General features: G+C 38.4%; 1 protein-coding gene across 13 annotated transcripts in view; it reads right to left on the bottom strand.

The window, feature by feature from the left end:
• Window positions 1-18,290, bottom strand: part of ERC1 (ELKS/RAB6-interacting/CAST family member 1) — a 302,814-nt gene that overhangs the window by 229,221 nt on the left and 55,303 nt on the right. For all 13 annotated transcript variants that reach the window (XM_054067600.1, XM_054067591.1, XM_054067580.1 and 10 more), the window contains exon 3: window positions 5,594-6,010. In XM_054067600.1, the coding sequence (XP_053923575.1) occupies window positions 5,594-6,010 (417 nt within the window). The remainder of the gene's footprint in view (window positions 1-5,593; window positions 6,011-18,290) is intronic.

Genomic DNA, 18,290 nt, shown 5'->3' on the forward strand with positions numbered 1-18,290 from the left:
TTCTTGTAAAAAGGCCATAGTAGATAACTGAATACAGTTCACAAACAGGACTTTGTGGGGTTGCCATTTCAACAAACACTGAAGATGAAGAGAAATAATAGCTTTTTCTGCCATAGCCTCTTTCCTTGAGTACATTGTAAATGAGCGGCCTTGTGAAAGACCCATTTCAGTGACTGCTTTACATACAAAACCACCCTTTATTTGTTAAGCACTACATCCCTAACTCCTTAATTCAGTTTTGCACTCAGTTGTATTAAAAGCCATCTTGTTTGAATGAGCCCACTTATTGAAAAAAACAACAACAAACCTGAACTGTAATTTACTACCAAAACCAGTTTTTGTGACACAAAGTGCAAAGCTACTGTTGGTTCTTGCCTTGTTCCACAGCACTGTAACATGCAAACCTGGAACCTAGAAGAGACTCTGGAAAAAAATATTCAGGATAGAGTGTCTCGTTTCTGTTTCCAAATATAAGGCTGTAGTCAGTCACCCGTCCCAGACCTGGATTCAAGTTCAAGAAATAACTAATTTTTGTCTCACATCAAAGAGCTGTTTCATTCCATCTGATTAAATATGTGGCCATTCTACGACACTGATATTTCAACGAACATCTCACCTCAGCTTCCATACTTGCTCAGCTGCAACATTTGAGCAAGCCACACTCTTTTCCCATGAAAAAGCTACAGCTTCAAGATCACAGTTTAACTTAAAAGAAAACCTGGTTTCTCTTGCTGAAAGTACTGACAATAGCCACATACAGCCTGCCACAAGTCACTTGCAGGACTTACATATCCTTCATTATAAACATAGAGTAAAATTGCTATGAAGGAAGAACTAGCACTGTCCATGACTTTTACTGCATCTTTTCAGGAAAAGCCAATGATTAGGGTCATGTATATTATCAAGATTGAAGATACGTGACGAAAGACATGATGAGATTGACAGCTTCATAGCTGTATGAGGTAGATACCAGTAAGAATATTGGCCAATGAAAAGAAAAGAAAACATTTGTGAACTTCCTCACATATATCCTCCTAGGTTCTTCTTAGATATTAAAGGATATCCCTACCTGAGCAGGAGAAACGCAGTGATATGTCAGTGTATCTTAGAGAATCCCATTAGTATATGCCATAGCACTGCTGTGAACAAAGATGCATTTGGCTTGCACAGTACGTGTGTCAATAAGCACCCCAGAGACACAACAGTCATTCAGTTAACTACTGTAGTAAAGCCTGTGCTGATGCCCTCTGTGAAGGAGTAAGAAAACGGGACAACACTGCCAAAGCTGTTTGGCAAATATCTTGACAATAAAACACAACAAGCAGCTTCTTTTTGCATCACGTCCCCTAGGTAGAAAAGCAGATAGTTCTGCTTTTATCCTTTCTTCTAGGCGGATGAGAAATTCGGCCTAAGCTTTTTTTTCCAAAAACTCTTTCTTGACTGTGATGCTAGAAGTGTATGATTTCAGTCCATTCATCACATGCATATTCCTAAAGATAGTTAGCAATGAACAAACCAAGAAACAAGTTGGTGTAATGATGCTAGACTGTCCTCAAGAATCATAGTTTGCCCATACTATTCCTAGACCACCAGGTATGGCCACAATCACAGCATATTCTGCGCTGATATTTGGTGTAACTATTACTCTGTGTAGCTGAGAAAAATATACTTCTCCTCAGTGCATCGAGCATTTTGGAGAGGTGAGGCAGCAGGGAGGTTGTGAGAAAGAGCACAGCAAGCTTTGTTATCTTTCAGAGCTATGTGCTGTCACTGCCTTCACTGACAGTTCCACAACAGGTGACTCTGGAACAACACGGTGGCATCTGTTCTGGAAGCTGTAGTCCAGCTGCTAGATTTTGTCAAGTATTTCATGTTGGTATGATAATAATTTTGTTTCTGAAAGCTAAGTCTAGAATACCAACAATAATATGAATAATTTTCATTAAGACTTAAAAAGGGGTATTCAGAACAGCAGCCATCTTTTTATACACTATGAAGCTTAAGCTTCTTTTCTAGGGGACAGGAATGTGATGCGGCCACAGCATCACCCGCTGAAGTCAGGGCATCCAGATCCACATCTATGTTCAGATGTTTGATGAGACATTTAATTTTGCATTATTTTGTGTTAATGATCAACTGTATTCTGTTTTGGTGAGTTGCCAAATACATCTTACACTGGTCACAAGACCTTTCCTATGGACTTGTATGGAAATATTTCTTGAGTTCCACTGAGTCCAGGACATTTGGGGAGAACCTAAGAGTGTCAAAATCCTCATGGAGATACCTCTCATTATCTGCAGGAGAATCCATTTCATAACGTGGATATGGGTGACTTAAGACAGTGTTCTGGGAGATGATCAAAGATACACAATATCTTCTATATAAAGAACAATTAAGCAGCATCAAACTCTTCAGCTGGCAACGAGAGAACTTGGAAGGGGTATGACCAATCTAAAATTGAGAGCAGCACAGAGTCTTGGTTGCAATCACTCATTCACTGTGTCTTCCAGTGCAAGAGCAAGAAGTTGTCAATGAAGCTAGTACAAGGCTGCTTCAAACTCAAAAGAAATGAGGCAGGCTTTTCCTGCAACAAAAAGTAGGCCTGCAGAACCGCTTACCAAATGTTGCTACAGCTGCAAAAGTTTACATAGGCTCAAGAAGACACCGACTGTTTACTTGGAAGGCAGATCCATGGAAGATACTAAACTGACAAGTCACAAAAAGGTCAAGAAAACCCTGATCTGTAAATAGATGGGAAGACAGGAGTGAGAAGTATCATGTCTGTCTCCTTCTTACCCTTTCCTGGGTGTCTGTGTATGGCCGTTATGTGAAACAGAACGCTGGACTATAGGGATTGTTGGCCTGAATCAGTACAGCTATTCCTTGGTTATGATCTTATCCAAACCAAAAGTCCGGGGTGGGAAATTCCTTTCCTCAGGAAATTAATGCAATCTTTAGTATACCCACAGCAATAGCCATAGCTGAAGAAATCAATGAATTCACGTCTAATCGTCAGTGTCAGAGTGCTGGCCACTGCATCTGCACTGTCTGTCTGAGAAACCATCTGATGACCTTGAGTTTCAATATCACACTGAATTATGTGTAGGCTTCAAAGTTGAAGCAAAAAGATATTCCTTCATTTTTTTCAGGATGCAGATCTTTATTATTATTCCCAGCAAAGATTTTTACCAGGAGTTAAAAACACTTATAAAGTCAGAAACAGTACTGGTGGATTCTGAGATCTCGGAATTTGCTTCAGCTGAGATGGTCAAAACCACTAGTAAAGTTTTTCTCAGCCCTGCTAAGTGTTACAACGCGACTACAAACACTGACCTCCTAGGCACACATAAATCTGTTTGAGATACTAATCCTGCCTTTAACAGCAGTATTTAATGAAGAATTTAGCATGCCTTTCCAGATACTGGGAATGCTAGACATAGAGCCATCAAGAAAGTGGAACGATTTCCTCAAGGCAGCTCAAAAATTCCATCATTGGTATCTGGGGAAGCAAAGGGCTAAAATAACAAAAACCTAAGGAAATACTGATAAACATGTAAGAGAACACTAGCTGAGGAGGGTGACACAGACACACTTAAAAGGTTCTGAACAAAGACAACTTCCAGGTGTGGAACAGTGATAGCAAATCTGAACCAGATCCTGCAGAGCAATTTGGTGGTCAGGAAGTGAGATGGAGTCAGCCACAGTGCAGGAACATCCTTCAATTTTCTGCAGCCTCCTGGAGCCTCAGACCTGAGATCTGAATTTTATGCAGACAAGCCTGAGTTCAGTTAGCTCAATCTAGCTTGGAGACAACACACAGGTATGAACAAAACCCTTCCTGATGGAGATAGTTTGGCATCTCTGCACATGGAACCATACTTCCAAGGCTACTAGGGTGATCAGATGCAAGGCTGGATCCCACACCATATCAACGGCTTGAACCACAAATCACAGTATTGCCAGCTTACCCTTCTCGATACATTATCGCTGGGTGAGCCGCAGGGCACAATTGATTTTGAAATATTAAACAGCATTTGCAATTTCAAAGTCAGTAAGTCATCTCTACTTTCTCCAGGAAATCTCCTATTATAAAGCTCAGGATTTAAATGATTGATGACTTCCAGATATGTGTGAATGAAACAAGAATTCTTATCTCTCAACATCTACTCATCATCAGCAGAAACAAACATAACCGCATTCCTAAAAAATTACAGCTCCTGCCAGCTTTTCATTTATGTTGCTGGGCTTAAAGGAGAAACAAATGGAAGCCATTTGGGGCTCTTCCTGGAATAGATACAAGAACTGGAACAGAATTATTATTGGTTGCTAAATAAAGGTAAAACTGTAGTGTAGAAACTCTGGAATCATATTATCTTCACTCAAGACACTCAAGAGATTACTGCTCTGTAAAAAAAAAAATCTGGCCTAAATCTGGCTTAGAAATGCAACAGGCTCTAGCTTTCTTATATAAATGCTTGCAAGAGCACAATTACAATGGGTCAGGGCATGGAAAACATATGAATAAGAGGTATTAAGAACTATTTTTTGCTGCAAATGCTCATCTCAAAAACCTCTGTGCCAGGCCTTGTTTCGCTAGCTTCTTAGAGAGGGGGCTTAAATCCTGTGTATGCATCAGGCTTTCAAAAAAACCCACTGAACCACAAAGTAGACATTCAACACCCAAAACGAGTCATTAGTTTCACACACATATTACACACATATGAACAGTTATCAATTCATGCATTCAATCTACAGACATATGTAAAATAATCTTTACAGAAAATTTTACCATTAGTGAATTCATGGATATACAGACTTAGCAGTGTATGTATACAACATGTGCTGAATTACTAGCCTTTTAGTATTAGGATACATTAGGAGGCTGGCTGACAAGAGGAAAATGCATTTAACAATATCAAGATATTTAATGATACTGGCTATACAATAATTCACTTATTTTCCTTTAATTTTCTAAGATATTTATATTGCATATAGCCTAAGTTTGATTATAATTAGTTTAGGAGGATTAATAGTGAAGAATGCCTGCCAACATAGTCATCTAAGGTACGATACAGATATAACAATGGGGTTTTTTTCTGCTTTTAGAGGGATGGGGGAACGAGGCTACTATGTGTGCAGTTTTAAGTAATCTTTTTTTTGGCGGTGCATCAAGGGCAGCTAATAGTTTTATCAAATACACTTCACAGCAAGATGACTGTTTCTATGGAAACCATAGAGCAATCATCCATTGCTCCTGCAAAGATTTCTCTCAGCTCTCTCCTAAATACAGGTAGCTACTTTCTCTCAAACCAATATAGAATGGAAGAAACAAATTTACATTCTGTGTGACAATTCACCTCCAGAGCTTCACATGGAGACTATGGGGAAAGTGGGGCCTAAAGCACAAAGCCCCAGAAAGCACACACAAAGGAAGCCATAAAGAAGTTCTAAAACACGGACAAATCCCACTAAGTCTACAATATAAAATACAGCTTCTAGAGAGGGTGGAATATTCTTTCCATTCAGCTGTGAAATGAAGAGGAGACACAGAAGAGCTTACAACTGGAAATAAACCCAGAGCTCAGTTACTTACCTCTCTCAGCATGTTGTTTTCTTTTTCCTTCTGTTCGAGAAGGCTTTCCAAGTGGTGCACATGCATCTCTGCCTCAGCCAATCGCCTTGTTCGCTCATGATCTTCCTCAGTGGCTTTGGCTGACAGACCTTTACTCTGCAGCATCTCTAGCAACTTTTTGATGGACTCATCACGTGCATTTAAGGTCTGTTTCTGGGTTTCAATACGCAATTCCATCTCTTCTAAGGTTTTACGTAGAAGGAAGAGTTCCTTGGCCTGGCGTTCATGCTCTGCATGAAGCCGTTGGAAGTTTTCCTCTGTCAGCTCTGCCACAAAGGGCTCACTGGTTCTAGTGCTGCTGTCCTGCTGGAAAAGCTGGTTCAGGTCCCGTTGGATCCGAAGCTCATCTTGAAGAGCCTGGATGGTCATCTGCATATGCTAAAAGAATAAATAAGTAAAATCAGTGTGTTCCCTCCACTGGTGAGATAAAAAGAACAGCACAAGTTATGTCAATCTTCCTGAGCTACCAACCAGGAGGAAACCACAACACTGATACACCAACATTGTTTTTTGAAAGCAGAATTGATGTAGAACTGGGTTATACTGCAGAAATATTAGTCCCTCCTTCTATGCCTGGTAACACTGGAAACCTCTTACTCAAGCGACTTTCAATTCCACCAACTGAAGTGAGTCACTATTTTGAATGGGAAAATGTCAGTACGCATTTGTAAGTAAGCTTAGAGCTTAAGATATTTTTCCCCCAAACGTCTGACTAGCTTTTAGAAGAATTCTGCATAAGAAGTCCTAGACTACGATTACTATCTTGACAAAGCAGAGGGACACGTGACTGTAAGAATTTACATACTGTCTAATAATATGTAATCAGCCATGAAGGCTCCCAAGGTGTTCAGTACTAACTCTACACATACCACAGACTTCCCAGTTGACCTACAGAAAAAACTTCAGCATGGCAGGAAGAAGTACAACTATGGAAAACCGGATATATGATGACTGTGGAGAACGGTCACACCATGCAATTTTATGCATGAAGATTTCAATACAGAACAGAAATTACCACCTTACAAGCAGGAATATGAAGTCAATGAAATGATCAGCAGTAATTTGTGGTTGTGCAAGATATTTAATCCTCTCTCAATGACTGTGAATCCAGTGGGTGAATATAGTGGGATAACACAGGAGAAGCACAGCTTGCCTAGAAAGAAGTTCTCACTTCATATTTAGATAAGCATTCATTTTCTTCTCCACAAGACAGAAGTATTCAGACAATAACGGAGAAGTACTAACACATTGAACAAAGATCTGATGAGACACACAGTGAGCGATACATGTCTGCTCTCTTAAGAGTAGTAGACATGCTTACAATTCAATCTGAGTGCTAACAAGTCAGATGGACTGATCTCTGTGACTTACCTTTATATTATAAAAAACAATGTTTGCTACTTTCAGTATTCACTAGGACTGAAGTACTATATAGTATTAGTTATAATCTATTAGCAAGCTTGGCACAGGAGACACACTGTAAAGGTCTATAATACAAAGATGGTGCCAAATTAATATTTGACATAAATCCAAGTATTTCATTTCACTCAGATATCTGTGAAAAAGAGAAGATGTAAAAAGACTTAGGGCTAAGTACTACTTCAAGAACATGTTTATCATAATTCTTATGTAAGATTCCTTCGAGATATTCAAAACCTGTCGGGGAAATGGTCCTGGGTGGCCCTGCTTGAGCAGGGAGGTTGGACCAGCTGACCTCCAGAGGTCCCTTCCAAACTCTAACATCCTATGATTCTATTAAAAAGGCACTAGACAGATGATGGTATTTATAGGACAGTAACCTACTTTTAACCTGTTATAGAAACATTAGTTTGGTTGTATAGAATGGTGCATAAAGGCAGTCCAATTCAATTTTCTTTACAAAAGTCAGTACTTTAGACCAAGTACTTCCCCTCCTTTTGTGTTCCAAGAAGACTTCCAAGACTAAAAGTGTTGTTTCACAGTCAGCTCATTAAAGTCCACACTACCACTAAAAGGAACAGTCCAGTTCTCCGTCCTCCCTTAGGTGGTGAGCAGCTAGATCATAAACTTCGGCTAGCTCAAAGCAAAATGTCTTTCCAGCCAGATCTCTGATCCAGTTGACAACACACCAACATTAATGTTGATTCTGGTGCAAAGTAGAGGGGAAAACATGCAGTCAAGGAAATACTGGAAAAGAAAATGGAAGCATCATTTATAGTATAAGCATAAACCTAAATCAGCCTAATTGTGTAGCTTCGTGATTGACCTAAAATGCTGTAATTGTCTTTTCTTCTATTTAAATAACACAATACTTGGCAGTTACTAATTCTGTTAATCTAAAACTATATTTTAAGCTATACAACCTGTGTGACGACAGCTATATAATCTGTGTCATAACACAGCACTGGTACATTAGGTGAAGGGATAATGAATTACTCTGTTTAAAATGATACAGTTTTTATATATTGGTGGATGCTCAACTTTATTTTCAAGTCAGCATTTAGCTGTATAAGAGAAGAAAATAAATATTTCATAGGAATCAATATGGATTCCAAAAATTTTTTAGAAATCACTTTCTTCCTTTTTTTTTATTAAAGATTTCAATTTTCATTTATTGTCATTTCTCCAAACCACAGACAAAGCAGAATGTGAGACAACCTCCAGGCCTTAGAACTGAGGCACTTATACAAACATGCTAGTATGCAGCTAGGCAATCAAAACTACTATATCTGTTCAATTAATGTAAGTTGACCAAGCTGTAAGAGAAAACCTACCACATTCATGAAAAGGTTTGCCTCATCTGTACCTATACAACACCGATAAGTCAGCAGAACAACAGCAATAGTGAGAGAATATGCTTAAAATTTGTTAAACAAAAACCTCACTAGACATAACTTTACAATTCCACACATGAGTTAATGCCATTTATATTTGAGAAGTCCTACTTATCCACAGCCCAGCTGTGTGTTGTTACTCCAGCTAACAAACAAATTCCCACATGCTTCCACCTGCCTCTCCACATACTGCCACTTCAGCACTTTCTTTCTCCCAGGCGAGAAAAGAGCTGCTTCTGAACAACCACATCATCTACTAAATGAAATTACTTCCTCTACTCAGTGTCGTCTCAGAATCAAACTTATGTTATTTTTAAACATCAATGGACTAAATCACCACAACCAAACTCCCATATTTTTGCCATCTGATCTGCTGTGATATTTCATTTCAGGTTACATAAGCAAAAAAATGCAATTCAGACCCACAGAAATTATCTCTGCCAAAGTTGGAAAAGACTCCATGCAACTTCTTAGCCAAAGAACTGAAACCTATTACATGATTCAGAAATATTATGTGAAATAAACTTTAATGTAAGTGACAAATCCCAGTATTTATTGGTATCCATCAGTCAAGTAAGTAAGGAAGGACAAGAGAGTTTGGAACACCCAACGTAAATGGTCACCAACTGCCTTGAATTCAGTTTCCCAGGGAAAACGAAGAAGTGAGGCAAGAGGATTAGCACCAGGCTTATGAATAACCATCACTGTTCTCTTGAACTGCTCAGCTGAGAACGAACTTCATTATGTGCAAGGTAACTGGAAAATAAGTTATTCTATGCTTTTGACACACACCCCTTTCCAACATGCAAGACAAATGCAAAATGGGTTCTCTTCTCTGCTTTCAAAATATTTTTTATGATTTTCAGAATAATGGTACAAAAAACCCCCTTTATTAGTTGGCATCACAAACAAACTACTTATTCAGTTAACATAGCTTGGGTTTTATGTAAATTCAAAAAAAACATCCTTTTCCCTCTGAATGGGCCAGCAAGTCTTAACAGCTTCTTATCCATTTCTTACACTTCACTTTTAAATCAGTGACTATCCCAGAAAGGCAAAAGATTTTCAAAGGTCATGCAATACTTGCTACTGATGCTTAATCCTATTTCCAGGACCTGACTAGAGACCTCAATCAAAGTTAAAAAATACCGATGAAATTGTCTTATCTAGATACAAACATGTAAAGATACTTTTAATGCCACTGAGCTTGGTTATGACATATTCTGCTGAATCAAAAGCATGATTGCTTTTCTAAAGTTGTTTAATAAGGGTAACATAAATTAAATGAAAGCAATTATGTTGAACCTGTACTTTGCTTGAAGCTTATTGCTCTTATTTCACAGCTTACGGATTCACTATTTTTTAAGGTAATGAAAATTGGCCTTAAACCTCACTACAAATTACAGCTGCACCTGCCAACCACAGATAGTTTTGCGGGCCCAGTTCTCTAATAAGTCTCTTTCTGGTTATGCCCAATATATTTCCATCTTGACAGAGCTAAGCCCCGTCAGGCCCACCTCAAATGTAAATCCTAAAAGGGCAAGGTGCAAACACAACCTCTTACCAGCTGTTCCTCTGCCTGTATTGCTCCTGTGGGGCAACTTAAAGTTTGCTAACCAGGTTCTCTGCAGAGGCAGAATTTGCCTTTCATGCAGCAGTGCAAAATTTACATCTGTAAGTAGCAGAATATGATTCAATCTTTGCCTCCACCAAGCAGGATTCAAGTTCACATTTCCCACACCTTGGCAGTTTGTTTAGATGAGTTTCCAACCTGAAGTACAAATAGAACCAACAATACAGAAGATACAGAAGTTCCTTACAGTTGGTTCACAAAGCAGTCCTGTTGTCGCAGTCTCAGGATAATGCAACACACCTATTGCTACAATGGTGAGTTTGGGAAGCTTGCTGCAGGCAGCTCTTTTCATCTCTCCCTGCTGAAACTTTTCCACATTGCAAGAAATATTTAAAGATTCAGCAGCCCAGACAGAAAATTATAGAGAGAGCACAGCTTCTTATTCTAATTGGTAGAACACATAAGAAATGAAAGACCTAAATAGAAATACTTCCAATTATCTTAAATGCTTATGATCTTACTATTCCAAAGGAAGTGGGAGATGTGCATTTGAACATACTCAGACAGAAAAAGGAATTTAATTGGTACTCTACAGCCAAGACCTGTATTTTAACCCTACATTTTAGATCACAAGGAGGCAGCCTTGCATCTACTAGCACGATCTTGAAAGAAAGGATTAAATTGTGACAGTTTTCTAAGAAAGGATTTCCACCTTTCCACACCCATCTTTGCAAGACAGAGTGTGACCTACCAAGCTACAGTATTTAAGATTCCAATATGCAATTCTCCTTTTTTTTTTCTGATTGCTTGATTTAGGCTATTCCCACTGCAGATACTGTTTTTGTAACTACCATATTCAGATACATAACTCATTCCATACTTTATTCAAGAAGTCTAAATGCCTAAATTAGAACTGTGAGTTCTGCAACAGAGGTGGGCCAACTAGGCACAGAACAATTCTGTAGCTTAGTTCTTAATCTTCTGGATTTAAATTCTAAGTAGGTTAACCAGAAGAATTACTTTAATTTTTGGAATTCAAGAAAAAATTCAGTACATTCAAGAGATGCCTGTCAAAAAAAAGAGATAAGAACCTACTCTTTCCCAGCAACAAGGGAAAACATAACATGCAATTACATTAAACTGTGTCAGAAAAACGTGTCACGAGGAGGTGGGAAGGACTGTTACACACTGCATACATATTGAAACTCAACAACTTAAAATTCTCCTTTCACACTGGGAGAACACTGAAGTCTCATATTTATAAGCAAGAGAATATGGGGTGGTGGAAACGACATTGAGGAAAAGAGAGGTCCTACTGGAACACTTCTTGGTGTGTTAGCAAAGCTTCAGCCTGGGAAGATAAACGTTCAAGCTCTTACTCATCTTCACACCTCCCAAAGGAGGCTCTATTCAGTAGACAATAAACTGTTCTTGGTTGGATCTCTAACGAGATATTCTTACAGAAGGGACAGAGTGATGTCACTTTGTACAAATACCTGAATATTGACAGACTTTGGAATGTAAACCTACATCTCTCACATCCCGGTGTTATAAGTAGAAGACAAATTTGGCTCAAGGTCTTTGTCTGAAATAGCCAAGACACCCCTTAAAATCTCCCACACTGTAGTGAACATCCCTGATCAAGTCTATTTCCTGCTTAGGGATTGGAGTCACCTAACTCCTCCCTAATTTTTAATCAGAAATTCCACTCCGCAGGGAAGAATGTTTTCCCTAACAAAAGTTATGCTGATATCTTCAGATTGAATAAAAGTTTCTTGTAAAAACATTACTGACAAACTTCACTACTGAAAATTTCCTGGTTACTTATACTATTGCCAGTACATCCTGTACTGAATGACAGCTTCATAATGTACACATATTTGGCAGTGTCCTGCAAATTTGCTCAGTGGTCAAGGTGTTCTTCATGCAGAAAACAAGTAAGCGCTTGGGAAGACACAGGACAGGTTTGCATTTTTTATAACATATCACATATTTTTGTATTTATTTTTCATGATCTGATCCAAGGATAAAGAAAAAAAATAAAAAAAAAAGAAAAGAGCAGAGACTGATACAATTTCTTAATTGACCAAAAACTAGGTTTCTGAAGATGCCGGTTTACATCTACTCTTGTATTCAGCCAACTATTTTTACAGCTGGGAAAAAGAGAAAGCTTTCAGATACAAAAGCCTTTCCAGGTCTGAAATAGATGCACTTACAATATCTACAAACACTGCCTTACTTTTGTCTTTAGATTGTCATGACTACAATGATACAATAATTACGATTTATTTTATTCCAGAAGGGCATTTCAGTAAGGTCTACCATTAAATGTAGATCATCAGAAAATGACAGAACTTAAAGAACTGCTTTTCTTGGCAGCAAATCCACATGCACAATCACAAACTTTTGCATTATGATTCCACTCATGTTACTTCACAACAAAAGCATTCAACCATTTGTAAGCAGGTGAACCACATTCAGCTGAAAAGAGATCACAGACCAAATGCTAGAACAGGATTTGTTCGCTATAGGAAATCATTCTCACCCATTCTTAAAGAGTTAATGTTTTGGCGGCGTTTCTGGGAAATGGATTCTGCTGAATGTACAGTCGAAGCAAAGGCCTGGCTGTACGAGGGAGTCCCTGCTGACATTCAGCTGCAGCCCACGCAAAGAAACTGAAAAAAGGGCTAATGTCAGGTGTCCAGCAGGGTTGTGATGAAACAGAACTTGCTGATTCCAGAAATGCTACATAGTCCTGTAAGATGCATCAAGGGCTTCAAACCCCTTATTTAAATGGAAATGAATGGGTAATTTCTATAACGTTTAGCTTAGATAGAAAATACAGTTATGATTTTAATGGGATTTAATTTTTAAGAGCCAAAGAAAGAGACTTGTATTTTAAAGACAACCGTACATTGCATTATCTCTTAGACAGCAGAAGGGCAAGATGGTAAAAAAGTGCTATAGATAAAGAGCTTAAGTTGTCAGTAACACATTTGTCAGCAGAACAAGACACATAAAATGACTCATTTGATTTAAGGGGGCAGTGTGCAGAAGCCTAATTACTTCACCCTTGTCTGTACAAAAAAAACCAAAACAAACCCAGAAGCAACCCACCAGGAATGAATTTAAACTCCAAAGCAGATCAGAAACAACCCTTTAATAAACCTGTAGCCACAGAAGAACCGAAACTGCAATGCAGTCATCTCATACTAAGAGTACAGGTATATACATAAAAAAAAGGCTGCAAAGTAAACGTAATAAATGCAACACATCAGTTATGTGGGAAATGCCCAGATGAAAGATTTTACCTATGGTAAACACGAAGTAACTTATATTACAAAGAAAAAAAGTAAGCTATTTATATTTTCAAGGAATAAACCATGTAAGAACAGTTTCTGTAGAATACCTGATGCACAATAAAAATATAACTTCTGAAGATATTTGTGCACTAGCCTATGTGATAAGAATAAAAATTATGATTAAGCATAGGCAAACTCATTAAGCTTCTGAAAAACATCAGTTTATCTATCGGGTTTTGAACTATGAATATAATTCTGACAGTTTTCTGGCTTCCTAAGGGAGGAAGCAATTTGATCTCTGTGACAGGTATTACACATGGTCTAGTAGGCAATAGAAGACAAAGGAAAACTATTTCTGAAGTCATAAAAGCTAGCCCCAGCCACCATGTGTCTAGATTTCCAAAAATACCTATACATTAGTAGTTTACCACGCTTCAAAACCTTCTTCTCATTCAATTCTTCCCGGTGTTGACATTTCACGCGCTTTTGAGTGTCAGCATGCTAAGATCCTAGAGTGCAGAAACTGGATTCTTTTAAGAGCCTCTCATGTATCTTGAGAACAGGTGTTTTGGGATTAGGGCAAACGTTTAGAATTTCTCATCAGAATTGACAATTTCCATACTAATTTTACCTTCTCTTTCCCACTAGGCTATCCAAATTGGGTTAGCATTACCCTACTTAAATATCATCTTTTATTTGTATACAAATACAAGCTTTGATTATTTGCTCTTAAGCTGCTAAAGAAACATAGAGACCTTGCACATATGCAGTTTCACACACCGCAGTATGATAATTCTTTATAGTTTCTGTATTCCCTGCCTGGCAAGCACAAAGTTCTTCTGTCACAAACCGTATTGATAAAAAATGGATCCTCATGTAAAAGACTGTAAGCCAACACAAACATCAGACTGATCTATATTCAGACCAGCCATGACAGAACTTGTAGAACTTGGCATAGACCACTTCTAAACATCGCATCTGTGGAATAGGTGCTTAAGTGCAGAATTTGGCCTATGTGAACCTCTCATCCCACCAAAGTAATTAGAAACTACCGCAGTACTTGAGGGAAGGAGAATTTTAACATTTACATATGCATAAATGCCAAATGTTTTCAAATTAATAGCATCTATATGAAACATGATTCATTTTGTTAATAGATATGAGGCTTTTCTGCAAAAGCATATCCTTATTAGTCACCTCTAGAAGGGAGGTCAGCAAATATATCTTTCCATTAGCTGATGCAAGGAATCAATCCAAGATAAAAGGAGGTCTGCTGGACAACCTTTGATCTTGTGTTCAGTGTTTTCCAGTAAGAGCATACATCAACACTGTGCTCTAAAAAAGAAAATAGCTCAACATTGCTAATGAAAGAATACTATACCAAAACTCGATATACAAGAAAGCTGCTGACTATGTTATCCACATTGCCCTTCCCATGCCAGCCTCCCCTTCGCCCCAGATTTAAATCTTCTTCTACACTAGTTAGTTTGCAGACATTACAGTATAAATCTCAGAGCATATGTGCATGGGTCCCACTAGAATATTTTGACCAAAATATTTTGAATAACTGCATCTCCTCTCAAGTAAGGGTATGAAAGCTTAAGATTGCAAGTGCTGAGGGCTCAAGAAACAATTACAATACATAAATTGATAATATTTCAAATAATTAGTTTTAATGTAAAATAGTAAGACTTTCAACTTCTGCTTGCCCATAGCAATATCTGAAACACAGAATAGTGGCATCCTTCATCTGTAAGCAAGAGTGAAAGATTTCATGAGCTACCTGATGCTTGGAGACTATGGATTGAAGACGACAGCAGTAAGTGTTCTTTCCAAACTTGTTCCTCCATAGACTGTGTATCAAGAGCCCAATATTCAGTTGCTCAATTGAAGAAATGTAATGTTTGCCAGCCCCATCAGACTCAACTATAAAACCTGAGCAGTGGCTCACTCACAATCTGAAAACACTGAAATTTACTGGGGCTTTGTTTTCTTGGCTTTTTAAAGACGTTTTCTTGAGGAAGAAAAGCATCAGATGATCAGATATGGCCACAAATGTGAGAAGACCAAACCAAGGGCAAATAATACATGTGACATTCAGAATCTCATAAACAACATATGGTTGTACTATGACACATGGAAAGTTCTTGCCAATGGAGTCTTTGCATGATGTTCAACTAAGATAGTGAGGTAACCAAAAACCAGCTGCTGCCTCTCAGCTGCACAGACCACGTGTAGAATGAGACTTTGCCTGCCTGCTTATAACTTTCTTTGTGCCGACTAGACGGCAATCTTGCAAGGCAAAAGTCATCTTAGATGACTAGAGAATGGACGCCCTGAATGTCCAACACCTCATCCTACTGTTTCAGAAGAAGATGGGACCAATTTGGCTCTGTCATGGCAATACTCTCATTCTTGCTTTACCTGCTCGTAGTCTCTCCAATACGCCTTCCTAACTGCTTTCTATCCAGTAATTGTAACCTTTCCATTTTCTCACATTTCTTATATCATCAGTCCTTCAGGGAAAGCAAAATAAGTTTTCTGGAAATGCATTTGCCCGTGGTTTTGTTGGTTTGAGTCACAATAAGGAACCACTGCAGACTTTCATACTTAATTGGCCCAAAATCCAAAAGGCCTAAAATAATAGCTGAAACGAGAGCAGTACTCAGGTACATCATCAGCCACTGCAGGGGACTATAATTTGTACACTGCTATATATAGAAAATATCCCTGTCTTTCATCTTTCATTTTCCCTTCTTGAAGCAAGTAGTATGGGCTTTTTTAGAGTTATCAATGCACAGCAGTCAGCCATGATGGCAGTAATTGTTTTAAGTCTATCTTACAAGATTAGGGCTTGAAGTTCTCTCATGCAAGTCAAGTTCTTGCCAAATGGAAGATATGCGCCTCTTCCATCTTCATACCTTTTCTCATTTTCTTTGAGAGGCAAGGAGGTAGAAAACAGAAATCCATTTTTAACATAAGTTACAATAGCAGCAACCATCAATGAGACTCAACTACGCCTTTTGTAACTTTTTTCCTAGCCTTTTCTCTGGCTTTTTGACATGATATATGTTGTCTTCTCAGCTCTCTGCCATGACGTATTGGCTGCACTCACAAAGGAACAGACTTGACAATATTCTTTTTTCTTGATACATCCAATCTCTTATGAATACAGTTTTGAGAAGACAGGCAGATTAAATGCATTACTGGAATTTCAGGATAAATTTAGAATATGGCTGCAGTAATCACTATCCCTGTGAAAGAACACATAAAAAACCCTCTGATCAAAATGTTCTGGCACTTACCCTCCTACTGAAATGACAGCAGCACCTTTGACGGCAAAGCAAAACACAGCACGTTACACATAGTTCCAAAGGAGCTTTCTGTGACATTTAAGAGACAAAACAATACCCCCCCCCCCCCCCAAGGGAGTTCAGGAGATAAAAGACAGGAAAGCATGAAGAGAAACTTGGACAGCCCTTGGAAATGAGGAGGCCTAGCACAACCTACCTAAATAGGAGGCATTAACATTTCTGCTTGATGTGCCATGGTGATTATATATGCTAGGCTCACATGTTGCCTTTAGAAGTACAGAAGTAAAGAATTTTCATTATGACTTTACTGGATCCTGATGGAAACACCTAAACAGAAAAGTTTTTCGATTCAGAAGAGTGGTTCTTCCCCACAGACATCTTCCTGGTAGGTACAAGAATTTTCAAAGCAAGAGGCAATTCCCTCCGGCAGCAGTGCTCAGTCACCCAACAACTCAAGCCATCAGGAGCAGTAAGCTGGGTTCTTAGTATGCATCAGAAGCGTATCTAATCAGAATGTGAATCAGAAAAGCTAAAATGGGTATCTTCAATAGGACTGACGGCTAAAATAACTTTTGTCAGTGAAAAGCTTTAATATTGTCCTGTCTAGCCTTGCACATCGCTAGGAATCAAGAAAATAGAAGAACATACAGGAGACCTGAGTTCATTGTAATAAACATAAAACTATCTAACAGAGAATAGTTTGCATTGCCCATGGATCAAAATGGATAGTTGGTAAAGACTGTATCAGGAAAATTATTTAATGCAGAAGTCTCACCAGATGAATACTGTCTCAATAAATCTTTTCAGGAACTACTTACTCATGAATCATTACTACATGATCATTCAAGCAGTATGTCATGCTGTTAGGCTTCTTGCAGAGCAATGACTGAACTCCCTTGCTTCCTTATATACCAGACTGAGAATATATAACTATTCAAGATCTGCAAAAATACAGATAAAATGGATAGAAATGCTGTACGACAGCCTTTTGGTTCTGGTTCAAGTGCACTTATGCAAACCACTCTATAACCAAGTGTTCTGCATTTAAAAATCATTCAGAGAAGCATCTTAATCTGCTGATACATCTGTATGATCAACTGTCAACACAGAAAGGAGAATGGAGTTCCCTGTTGTGAGTTCAAGGCATCAATCCACCAACTCTAGCAAGAGCTTAAGCATGGCACAATTGTCTGAATACAGATAGTGATCTCAGAACTATGTGTTTTACAAGAGTCTGTTAACACAGATTAAAAAAAAAATGAGAAGGGCTTGCGGCATTAAAAATCTGGAAACCTCATTTGTCTAGTATTATGTGTTTTACTTCAGGGAAACAGAACCAAGATTCTTCTGAGTCCTCGAATTCTCCTCATCTGTTCAGCCTGTTTTGGGACCTAGAAAGAATTAGGAAAGAGATTCCCTCCTTCTAATCATCTCAGCGCAAGGCTGCAGGACCACAGGTGATACTTTTTTAAATGCAAAGTTTAAGGCTTCAGAACAACTCATTCTGCTTTCTCTGAGAAATAATCACCTATACCCCATCTCTCCCCACACCACTTCCTCATAGCTTTTGCAAACAGCACTCATTAGTCAGGAAACAGACCTCAAGTTAAATAAAAGTTAAAAGCAGCAGATCTTAGCCCTTTTTTCACTCAAATG

The sequence above is a fragment of the Cuculus canorus genome, chromosome 1 (genome assembly GCF_017976375.1).
Source record: "Cuculus canorus isolate bCucCan1 chromosome 1, bCucCan1.pri, whole genome shotgun sequence".
Lineage (NCBI taxonomy): Eukaryota > Metazoa > Chordata > Aves > Cuculiformes > Cuculidae > Cuculus > Cuculus canorus.